Source organism: Microcebus murinus, chromosome 3, assembly GCF_040939455.1.
Source record: "Microcebus murinus isolate Inina chromosome 3, M.murinus_Inina_mat1.0, whole genome shotgun sequence".
In the NCBI taxonomy this organism is placed as follows: domain Eukaryota; kingdom Metazoa; phylum Chordata; class Mammalia; order Primates; family Cheirogaleidae; genus Microcebus; species Microcebus murinus.
This window is the reverse complement of record NC_134106.1, coordinates 112,699,764-112,712,481: the sequence shown is the minus strand read 5'-3', so window position 1 is coordinate 112,712,481 and position 12,718 is coordinate 112,699,764. Positions and strand designations below refer to the sequence as shown.

Here is a 12,718-nt window from a genome sequence, read left to right as displayed (position 1 = left end):
GCCGGCTGCGGGCGGGAGGCCGGACACCAGAAACCGGGCACCGGACGCGGGGCGCCGGCTGCGGGCGGGAGGCCGGACACCAGCTGCCTCACAGCAACGGGGGCCGTCGCGTGCACAGCGACAGGCGGTCAACGGCTGCGCGCCGACAGAATGGCTGGACGAATACACGTTGCCCTCGCAGGCCTGGAGACCCGGGACAAAGCGGGCTCAGGACCCGCGGCCCGCACGCCTGCCCCGCCGGGCGCAGGGCTGGGCCGCGGCACCGGTCCCGCCGCGCTCGGGACAGCGGCCCGGCTCCCCCGCCGCCTGGTTCTGCAGTGCGCCTTAATGGCCTGTCTCCCCTTCACACCGCTGAAGGACAGAGACAGTATTTGCCTTGCTCGTTCCTGAATTCAGAGCATCTAACATAGTGCCTGGAACATAGAAGGTGCTAATGAATATGTAATGAATAAATAATTTATGAATAAATTCCATGACATACAATGATGAATTAAATATACCCGATGTTATACATGGTGCATTAATATATATCATAAAATGAAAATAAATTAGTGTCAATGGTGGGCAATAAAGAGAGAATCTAATTTCTCTCATTTTTATCTACATACAGAGCAATGCCATTTAAAACGTTTCTGATAGGTGCCAAAGAACTGATTCCACAAGGGGTTTACTACCAGTTTGAGGGAGGATGAAAGCATCACTGACCTGGCCTGATGACATGATCCCAACCTCTGGGAAGAAGACACTCTGTCGTGCCCCAGCGGGGGAGGCAGTGAGCACCGAGCCGGGCAAGGGAACTGTGTCAAGCACCTGTCTAGATGTGCTATTTTGTTGTAGAGACAAAACGGCTAATGAGCAGCTCATGCAGATAGCCAGGGTAGCTTGTAGGGCTTTGTTCAAAACATCTGGCTTAGGTCAGTTTATTATTACCAATAATGCACATATTCTCAGGAGGGAGACACATCAACCATCAAAACAGATAAGTGAAACACACCTGTCAAGTGCAAGTTCTATGGAGAAGGATGAACCGAGGAGGAAGAGAGGCAGCTGGGTTTAGGACGTGTAAACAGGAGGAGCTGTGGTTGGAATGTTTGCGCCTGCCCAGATCCACGCACCGAACCCTAACCACCTGTGTGATGCTGTTAAGAGCAAGGCTCTGGGGAGGTGATGAGATGGTGAGGGATCAGCACCCAGTGTGAGTCCGCACAGTGCTAACTGGTTCCTTGAAGGTGCTGTCTGCGAATCATAGGGCAGGGACCCTCCTGGATATGGAACTGGCCGGCACTTAGATCAAATAAATTTTGGTTGTTTATAAGCCACCTAGACTGTGATATTTTGATATAGTAGCCTGAATGGACTAAGACAGCAGGGAGCTAAGCAGGTGACATTTGAGTAATGACCTGGAGGGGGACAGTGGTGAACCACGATGTCCAGATGTCAGGTGGGGAGGGGTAAGAGCCTTCTGGCAGCAGTGAGTGGGAGCAGAGTCCAGGAGGGAGCGTGACCAGCAAGTTCAGGGAGGAGCAGGTAGGTCCACGTGGCTGCAGTAGAGGGAGGGGTGTGGGGTGCATGTGTGTGTGTCTCTCGAGGGTGAGGGGTGCAGAGAGAGATAATTGTCTTTGCTCAAGATGAAGTTGCAACAAGCAAATGATTTTAACCCAAAGAGGTAGATGCTCTGAGGGGGCTTTTGCAGCACTTAATCCAGTTCTCAGAGGGGTGTTAAGAAGGTTTCCTAGAGGAGGTGATGCCTGAACAGAACCTTCAAGAAAAAGAATGCATTAGCCATGCAAAGGGAGAGCTGCAAGGCTAGAGTGTCAGAGACACAGATAGACAGAGAGGGAGACAGAGAGATTCCATTAAAAGCTGAGATTCTCTCTGTTGGGCAGAGGTGTAGACAAAGTTAGACGGGCAGGGCCACACCTGGGTAGCATTGACAAGGTCTCCTACCTACACCTCCTGCTCCTTCTCATTCTGTATGAGGCACTGCTGCAGGGCACAAAGAGCCCTGGACTGAGACTTGGGAGGTGTGGGCTCTCCCTACCTCTGGGACCAGTCACAGGGCTTCCTCAGCTTCCATGTCCTCCTCTGTAAATAGAGGATAATGAAAACCCCCTCTCTCCTAGGTAGAGCTGTTATTAAGACCAGCTACTACAACAAATGTGAAAGTGCTTTGTAAACATGAAAGGTTTATATAAATAAATGATTATGTGCTACACAGATATAAATATAGGGGAAATATTTAGCAAATATTTTAGGGGAAAAATCATAGAGAAAAATGGAAGTAGATAAAAACAGATGATGATATAAATGTTGCATCGAAGAATACCTATTACTACAACTTTGGATCTATGCACAGAGCCAAGAAGATCTTCACCAAGGCAATAAAAATAGAAAATGGCCTTTTAAAATCTCTTCTCAGCCATGGTAAATCAAATTAGAGACCTACGAAAGTGTGATAAAATTACACTCTGCTGGAAAGACAAACATGCAAACCATTAGCTAACATTATTAACTGCAAAGGAGACTGATACTAAATTTATCTAAAAATGACAGTTTATTACATTTTCTGAGAGTATCAAATAAATTATTTAGTTGTTAGAAGGCTTTTAGGAATATAAGTGCTTACAAGGAAAAAATTTGATGAATATGCTGTTTTCTCCCAGAATTTTCCTCCTGATTTTCTGTCCATTTCCACTGATAAGATTCTTCTCTATAGCTTTCGGGTAATCTTCGACCTTTTTGGAATTGTAACACTCTATCATAGCTGGATTAATGTAATGACAATGCCTCTATTCAATTTTCCCAATTTGTCATTAAGTGTTTGAATGACATTTATTTATTAAGTTAATTAAAATTAATAGTGTTTTGATAATCTGGAGATGCCCTTTGGGAAAATGCATATATAATGGGAGATAATAGGGTTTTGTCACTTACGGAGAGACAAATCTACCATTTCTTAAAGCATGCTGTTTAGCACTTCAATTTTTGTATGTGTTTGTACATGTGTGTGAATGAGACATTCAAAAATCCTGATTTATTAAATGTCTACAATTAGACTAGAACATATCACCTACAGCAACTGTTTGTATTTAATAGCATTAAGTTTCCTCTCCCCTACTGCTCCAAGCAGGGGTACTGCACTGCTTGAACTTGCATTGGCAACAGCATCTCCTTGATGTCAGGGGAGAATCTGGGATATTCTTTTATCCTAAGAGACATCCCTAACAGGACCAAGGTCTGCCTCAGGTATCATGAGACTTGAAGAGGAACAGCCTGATTCTTTTTGGTGATTATAAGTCTGGGACAGGGCATCTACTGGTTCGTCTTGGGTCCACAATGCAAGCTTCATGACTTTTAACAGCTAGTGTTTTAGTTTCTTCATTAGGGAAAAAAAAAAAAGACAGGGCTGTCATCAATCCGTTGTGACTTTTGTAGAAACATAAAAATGCTCAAAAAACTTATTCCCCAACTGTATCTTTGATACTGACTTCTTTGTATGCTTCAGAATAATTGATTTTTTCATTTTGAAGCAATGAAAATAAATCTCATTAAGCTGAAGGCACCTAAGGTCAGTATGTGGGCTAAAGAGGGAAATGATGTTTAAATGACAGTTTATGAATGCTTAGAGTAATTTTGCCCTCAGCACTGAGGCTCAAGCATTTGAACTCGGATAAAAGGATGTAACACACTTGGGCACAAAACACTGCCAGCAACTTATGAATGCACATTATTGTTAATAATTGCCTACTTTGCATGGTAGGTAATGATAAGTAGAATAATAAATAAAAGCTGCAATTTATTGCACCTTTGCTATTTTCCTGACATTGTGTTAGCACTTTAAATAATAAGAACAGCTAACATTCTGAGCAGTTTTGTGTGCAAAGGCACTGTTATATATGTGTTTACAAATATTCTCTAACATATGTAAATAGCCTTTGGGTATATATATCATTGTTTCCATTTTACAACTTTAAACACTGAGTTTCAGAAAGGCTACGTAACTTTTTTAAGGCCATACAGCAAAAGAGTGGTGACAATGTTTCAGATGGGACCCTTCCTAGGGTTCTAGGAGAGGCCAGCCTGTGTCTGTGGTTGCGGCCCTTCCCCATGATCTACAGGAAACAGCTGTGGCAGGCGCTTGGCTATGCTATCGGTAGAAATCACTCTGCTCTCTAATGGAAAACCTAAATTAATCATTAAGCACGCTCAACTTTGAGAATAATTTTTCCCCTCTGAAGGAAGCGTTGCTTCTCACAAAGCAGGATCTAGTCTCCTTGGGGCACGCCACCGTCTGGCTAGGAGACTGCCCGAAGTCAGGCCTGGGCGCTCCAGGGGTGGCCGCCCGCACGCCACACCCCGCTGCACTGCAGAAACGTGGTACAGCCTTTATCAGGACTGTTCTTCGGTGGAGTGTAGGACACTTACTGATACACTCTGAGCCCTAGACATATACATTAAAATAAGAAAAATATGCAAAGAAATCATTGAAAGATTTTCCCACCATTAACATGAATCATATTAAAGAAGCAGATAAAATTAGAAGCGGAGCATAAACTCTAGTCATCAGGGCCCTGTTTAGCACACTGCACTTTTTGCTCATTTGACCATACACCTTCATTGTGTGCCTGGGATATGTCAAGGATTGTGCAGAACATCAGAGAAATAACAGGCGTTCCCACCCAGCGAAAAAGAGGATTTAAATCAATGTAACATGAGCAGATGCCAAGGGTGTTTTAAGAGCATGGGGTGGGGGATGCTTGAATGAAATAATTCCACCCTGCTCAAAGGGCTGTGTTTGTGAACAGCAGTTTCATAAGGATTGTGCCAACAGATCGTCTTATTTAACTTATTTTCCTTTACCTTCTTGATTCTCTTGAGTCTCTAATTCTTTGGCTGCAAAGATGTCTTTAATGGAAATTAGGTCATTTTTTAAGAGTTCCAGCTTCTCTCCATCAAGTGATGCTAAAAATGACTGAACCTGAAAAAAGAAATAGGTCAGCATAACTGTCATCTTTTCTTCTCATTAATGTTTACATACAGCTGTCCCCGGTTTTCCCTAGGACAGAGGTGATTCACATGTGGGAGGTAAGGCTGTTGGCTTTACTATGTATTAACTGTGCAACTTTGGACAAGTTACACAGTTACACAAGTTACACATGAGCCCTCTGGGCCTCAGTTTTCTTATTTTTCAAGCAAGATCCTTTGTGTGGTAAGTGAGATAAAGAATATGAAATACACTACACTAGTGTACACAATAGATGCTAAATAAATGGTGGTGGTAGCTTCTCTATCACACTTTGGCATCAATCCTGGGGTTAAATATCAGCTCCTCACTTACTACAACCTTGGATAATTCATGAAGCCTTTCTTCCTTGCTTTAAAATGGGGATTAACCACATCTACCTTGTAAGCTTGTTTTGAGGGTTATGTAAAATAATGTACTTAAAATACTTAGAGTGATGCTCAATATTTACATATGTGTGTATATATGTATGCACATGTAAACACATAAATAAGGGTTATATATATCCACACACACACTTGCTAGATGTCGGTTACTGTGCCAGGGCTACAGGAATGCACACACACGCCTTCCTTCTCTGAGATGTTGCAGGTTGAAGGAGGCGGCGTGTCCACCAGGAATGGCCACGACGGATGTGAATGGAGAGCACCTGGGGTGCTGGGGGCACGGGGTGGTGGTGGTGGTGGTGGTGCAGGGAGGTCTTCACAGAGGAGGTGGCACTTGGGCTGATGTCATCCCTGTTCATTGTCTTCAGAACCCTTCTTTTAAAACTGTCCTCTGTACCCACTTAAAAATTATTTGTACAAAGGGCCAGTCACCTTCTGAAGATTAATCTGAATTTTTAAAATGGTCAAACAGCATGGAGCACCATATAAAAAGTGAAGTATGACTGCCAAGTAGTAAGGTTTTTATTTTTTCATTCTACAGGTTGGACACTTGCTCTGGAGGCAGAGCCAGCAGAGGAGCTGCAGTCCTCTCTGGAAAATGTTTGAATATTCATCATGGCAGTAGACACGCACCTTGCACATGGGGGTGAGTGAGAGAGTTAGGGCATGCGATGCCAGAGTGCCATTTCCCTAAAAGCTGCTAATGTGTGTCTCCATAGTGCACCGGGGCAGAGGCTATAGGAGGCGGCTCGGCAGGAAGTCATCAATACAAAACCCGATAGCGTAGAGCTCAGCGAACGCGCCCTGCATGATGGCGCCGGACACTCCTTTCTGCCCTGACCTTCTTAAAGGCTTCGTTCCAGCTCACCAGGCACGTCTGGCTGCCAGGTCCCAGATACGTGCACATCACATGCCTGCGCTTCACGCGGGCTTTCTGAACCCTGGTTTTCTAACAATGATTGTAAATGTGTCTGAATACTATGCTTAGTGAAAACGTATGTAGGCATGTGGGACATTTTGGTTTCCTGTGTTCTTGTGGCGATGGCAATCTTCCTGGAGGGAACACACTGGGGTTTTATGTTTTGGGCACCTCCTGGGAAGGGTCCTTTTTATCCTAGGACTCTTGTTAGCATCTTTCTACTAATAGTACAGCATCTGTTGCTTCCTCTTAGTTCATTCCATTATGCCAAGGTGATATGCACTGAATCTTTAGTTCAATCCAATAATAAATAATCACACATTCCTTAATAAATATTGGTGGAATGGTGACTATATGCTTGGCACTGTACCAAGTATTGTTCTGGACACAAGGGTAGACAGTCTGCCTTATAAATCTTTTCCTTGAAAGGTGGTGTGTTTTGTCATTTCGAAGATTTTGTTTACTATTTAACTAGTGAGTATAACAGCAATGAAAATGATGTTTCTATAACTTTTATTAAACACCACTTGCCATGCCTGATTGATTCCCATCCTAGAATCAATCTAGTCAAATGGTAATAATTATAGTTCCTTATATTTCCATTACAGTGTCTGAGTTTTAGCCAATGGAATGTCAGCAGGGATGATGTGCATCATTTCTGGGCCAAGATTTTAAAAAATGGGAGTGTCCCTCTACACTGTCTTTAGGACGCTGATGCAATTCAGAAGATGATAATGCCCTAGAGGACGGTGAGATCCAATACTGCCTTTAGACCTGGACACAGGAGAGCCCACAAGGCCCAAGGGATGTGCCACCAGAGCCTGCACTCCTGTTCCAGAATACGCTCCAGGTCACTGCAGCTTCTCTTTCATGGCCTGTGTGGGCCTCTTCCCCATGCTGTGCTCCTTATCGGGGGCCACGCCACTGGCCTGAGTCCCACTAGGCCCAGGGGGCAGCCAAGAGTGGCTGTCTGCAGGGGGTATGGGTGGAGCTTGAACTAGGGCATCCTCACACACACACACACGATTCCCTGAGGGGAGAGACAGAGCTGGAGACACAGGAAGGGACAGGCTGCAGGACGTGTGGAAATTTGAGGAGTCTGAGAGTTCTGAATGGGAGGGTGGCCTTCCAGGTCATTAGGAAAGGATGTTTGTCAAGGCAGGAGGATAAAATATATTTTCTTTAACAGCTTGTTTCAAAAGTTCTTTAACTTTTAAATATTTGGTGTTTGTAGGGTTGCCAGATAAAACATAGGATGCCTAGCTGAACTTGAATTTTAGATAAATAATGAATATTTTCTCAGCATAAGTATATGTCCTAAATACTACATGGGATATATATATAACAAAAAAAGATTCACGGTTTATCTAAAGTTAAAATTTAACTAGTCAGGCTGTATTTTTATTTTTTAAATCTGGCAACCCAGTCTAGGTCTCCATGCGTGTTCCTGCTGGCAGCCTGTGCACACAGGGGGCCTAGTGCAGCCCAGGATGGGCAGAGCCTGGTCCCTCAGCCCATACATGCAGGGAGCCGCCCGCTGACCAGGTGCTCCTACCTCGGACTGTTACAGGAGTGAAGACTAAATTCTACTGTTTTGTACCCACACGTTTGCAGGACTGTTTATTATAGCACCCAGTCAAGAAAAACATTCTACATCCCTCACTATGAACACCACGAAAACCTCCAGGCTAGAGAAAGAAAGCTACGAGCTAGGAAGCAGCGTGTAAACAGAAGGAAATGCCCCCGGACCGAACTCCTTCCCAGCAACACAGGGCCTTTGGGCTCTTTTCCAAAGGGCTGTCCCAGAGCTGAGGCCTGTGACAGAAACAGTCAGAATGGAATCTCTCTCCACCATGAAAGTTTGTGATGTTTTTACAGGGGCCATGCTCCCTTGTTATACATATATTTTTAAATTTTTGTAGACAGTGTCTCGCTATGCTGCTCAGGTTGGTCTTGAATTCCTGGCCTCCAGTGATCCTTCTGCCTTGGCCTTCCAAAGTATTGGGAGCATAGGTGTGAGCCACTGTGCTTGGCCTCTGTGATATTTTTAATAACAATAACAAATACATATAACATAAGAATGTACATAAAAATAAAATGTCATCAACATTATATATACATTGTCAAGTGCTTATTATGTTTTAGGCATGCTGCTACTAGCTTCACCAGATTATCTCATTTGATTCTGTTAATAATCCTGTGAGGTAGGTTTCATTATTATTCCTATTTCATAGATGAGGATATTGAGGGAAGAGGAGTCCAAAATCATACAGCTACTGCATGGTGTTTAATAATATAATGTCTGACTCTAGACCTCACTTTTGTAGGGAGAACGTGTGCTTCAGTGGAGAACTGCACTGTCTGGAGCACGTGCCACTGGACTATCAGATTCTGACTCTAGGGAGCAACATGAAGCTCCACGTCGCAGACAGCTGGTAGCAGTGCAGAGTCACTGCCTGTGGACATGTGTCTGAATTCTGGGCAAGAGGGCAGCCTCCCCTGCGGTGGGAAAGCAGGCTCCTCGCACATTCGTTCCAGCATCCCTTCACTCCAAATACTCTGCCGTTTCTTTGGCTTTTCCTTTGGACCGGCTATAATATCTGCCTGGTTTCCTCATTCTTTACACGTGGTCATTTTGTATCTGTATGAGAATCACATGTTTTTCTTTTTTTTTGAAAATTATCTTTGAACAGTTTTAACCACAAGATTCTCACTGAAGGCTCATGGTTCACAAAAAAGGAAACACATGCAGAGAGCGGCACGTGACTAGGTCCCATGGGTAGGGAGGGCATCTCCACCCTGTCCGGGGCTTGCGGGCGCTCTGTGCAGAGGCGTCTTCCCTGCTTGGGCTCCAGGAGCTGCTCGGCCTCCTCAGAGCCCAGGGAGAGCCAACAGAGACTCCAGTGGGAGGCTCACTTCCAAATCCAGCCCCTGTCTGAGGACCTGGCCTCTGCAGGAAACGTCACCAGAATGGCCCAAGGCCTGTCCCTCACAGGAGGTCCAGAGGGTGCTGCTCTGTGGCCTCCACTGGAAACTGACCCCAGAGTGCAGTCAGCCTGACAGGCACATGAAAGAGCCATATAAAAAATTGAGTTTATAGTTTTGTAGTGTTTAGAATAGTGACTAAATAAGTGCCACGTAAGTGCTCACTAAATAATCACACACACACACACACACACACACACACACACACACACACACACACACACCTCACTATAGATCCTTTGAGGAAAAAAAATCGCCAAACCTTGCTGGCTTCCACTATTCATCTTTTGTTTTCTGGAGGTTGCAGTGGGGGGTGTGAATGAGCGAGGCTGGGTCTCCCAGGCTTCTGCATGGGAGAATTCTCCAACAGAACTCTAACCCTCAGCAACATAACTCTGCCCTTTGTGGCCCAGGCATTCTAACAGAAGGCCAAATAAATAACTATATAGACCATAAAACAAAATACGTTAAAATCTTGCAGTCTGAAAGCAGTATCAGGTGCTTTGTTGTTATTGGGCAGAACGAAGACGTGGGCTCTCGGGCATCTCTGATCTGAGTGGCACGTCCCCAAGTAGAGGCAGAGGGCCGTGGCTTTGAGCAGCCACAATGCAGGGTAGTGGTGACTCTTCCGGTGCTGGCTTTCTTGGGGCTGGGGTGGGGTAACAGGCTGGCACACGCCAGAGAGGAAATTACATGGGGCCTGAGGGGAATCAGGCTGGAGTGTATCTGTGACCTCAGCACAACAATAATGAGGCTCTAAAAATGAGATATTTTAATGGCAGACTTTTCTAGCTTCTTTCATGTTTAAGAAAACACATTATAGAACTTGCTATTTCAAATGAGCAGGGCAGACATACCTTGCTTTCGCTTTCATTGGACAGAATTTCCAGGGCTTCCAGGTGTGACAAACCTTGGTATTCATCAAACAGCATCCCGTAGTGCGCAGTTCTCTCCGCCGTGAGCTGCTGTGCCCGTCTCTGCTTTTCTTTCTCTTTGGCTTCCCTTAACATCTGCAGAAACACACACTGTCTGTGCACTGGATGGGGAGACTGGGAAGGCGGACTTTGCATTTAAGACGGGTGGATTTTGGTCAGCTTGGAATTTCTAAAAAATGATTTTTTGATTGATGCTATTGATCATTTTTACATAATGCTCCACTTTGAATTTTACATGTTCATAATGTGCAAGGCAAAACAAAGCAAAAATTCTATGCCTGGGAACAAGTTGGTAAGAAGCACACCACAAGCTGAACAGTGGTTTCCACTGCAGTGTCCCCACGTGTGTGACTGACTTTCTTAGTTTCTAAAATGCCTAAATTTTCTATCATGACCTAGTTTTACATACACTGGGAAAGTTTAATCTCTTATGATAGGATTAATTGCAACTTTTGCACCTAGGCAGACTTCAAAGCAGAAATAAGCTGGTCTGATTTGATCTGAGTTCCATTATTTTTGAAATTTTGTGTGTGTGGTTATTGAATATCTTCAATGAAAAAAATATAAACTCATAATATATTTGTTATCAGATACTTAATACAATTAAGACTATATGCTTATTGATTCTTAGCCTGGTTTCCAAAAGTATTAATGGTTATCCAAGTTCCTATCCACATTAATAATTTTTCTCTCATTATTTTTTGGTGATTAAATAAAAAGACAACAAAATGAACTTTAACTTGAGTTTATCAGTCACTCCCAATTTTCTGCACTTACTTTCTTTGATTCTAAGCATCTTTTATTTGATTTCTCATTAAGTTCACTAGGGCATTAACTTTATAGAGTTCTTTAATTTCTGTAGAGAGCACCATAAGTATACTGGCCACCACTACAAGGTCACAAGAGGAAGAACACTGAAGAACAGACTCTTATTTTATTGTGTAGCAATAAAACAATCAGCCTCATTCTCCTTTTGGGTTCTTTAGGATGCTAGCCAATAACCCACTGGGCTTCAGAGAGATTTCTCTTTCCTGTCTGTCTTGAAGACTAAATTAGTACAGGCTCTTAATTTTAGAGTGTTCCAAACAACCCAATAAAGTCATCACTGTGAATTTTTTAACATTTACAATAAAACCCAAGTACCCCACTGATCTCAGGGCTTGGTGGTGGTAAAATAAACTAACAAAGTGACAATGAAATTGCTTCCTTTCTCCACACTGACTTCTATCTCCAAATCTGTACTTTGGGGTAGAGGGAAGAAGGGGTAGAATGGAAGGGAAAAGGAAAACGTCACTTTGGAATGAGCAGGATTCACTCAAGGACAGGGAGTGAAATTAAAACTGTCTACAGGATAAACAGCTTGACAAAGGATGCTGGATCTATTTTCCCTCTGGAGAGAAAAGGAGATGGGTTTCAACAGCAGTGAGTGTGATTCTGGCCTGGAAGAATTCCTGAGAGAGGAAAGCCACGGAGATGTACACTGGTGGGATTCCAGCACCACCTGTCCCCGTGTTGTTCAAAGAGTGTTCCCTGTACCACCATGACAGCATGCATGAGCAATTGAGGTAGTGCATGTGTGCAATTTAGGGGTTTTGTACAGTTATGCATTTCTTTAGTGTATAAAGGAAAAATATAATAGACTTCCCTATCTCAGTGGATGAGAGCTTCATCCTTCTAGTTACTCAAAAGACTTAAGAGCCATCTTTGATGACTCCTCTTATCTCATAGCTCACTTTCACTCCATTGGAAAACCTGGACCTATCTTCAAATTATACCCGGAATCAGGCGTTCATCACTACCTGCAAGCCCTCTATGCTGCTGTGAGCCACCATTATCTCTTGTTTAGATACTGGCAATTGCAATTGCCCTGGGGAGTGTGTGGGGGTGCACCCTGCAGACCACCCTCCTATTCCCAGGAGCATATGTGATCAAGGGCCTGGTGGCTGGGCTTGAAATCCATCCCTGAGTCTGCCAGGACTCCTCCCTACCAATCACTGGTGCAGTAGAGACACCGAGGCAGACAGTTCCTAGGAGAAGGGGAACTCCTTTGTCAGCATTCTTTACTCCAGGACTCTCCATGGCTTCCCCAGCCTTCCTCAGGCTGCATGCCAGTCTGGGACATGCCACCCAATCCTCTCTCCCTCTCTCCTTCACTGGGGAGGGACCTGCATCTTGGTCTAATGGTTCTCCCAGCCTTCCTGGGCTCCCTCCCCATCTTCTCTCACATAGGCAATTCTCCTAATGAAATTCTTGCACATTTAAGCCCATGTTGGTGTCTGCTCCTGGGAAGACCTAGGCTGAGACATATCGTAACTGGTTTCTTCAACAGTCTCACCCTGGCTCCCTCCTCCTCCCACCGTGGAGCACGTTCTGTCCCTTGTTCAGACCAAACACACAGTCCTGTCTCAAGGCCTTTGCATGAGCTTCTCCCTTTGCCTGGAATGAGCATCTCTCAGGTTTCTGCATGGTC

General features: G+C 44.3%; 1 protein-coding gene across 4 annotated transcripts in view; it reads right to left on the bottom strand.

The window, feature by feature from the left end:
* The window catches only part of FAM114A1 (family with sequence similarity 114 member A1), a 130,757-nt gene that overhangs the window by 67,748 nt on the left and 50,291 nt on the right, over positions 1-12,718 (bottom strand). For all 4 annotated transcript variants that reach the window (XM_076001178.1, XM_076001176.1, XM_076001177.1 and 1 more), the window contains exons 7-8: positions 10,171-10,323; positions 4,861-4,978 (exon numbers count right to left, since the gene is read on the bottom strand). In XM_076001178.1, the coding sequence (XP_075857293.1) occupies positions 4,861-4,978; positions 10,171-10,323 (271 nt within the window). The remainder of the gene's footprint in view (positions 1-4,860; positions 4,979-10,170; positions 10,324-12,718) is intronic.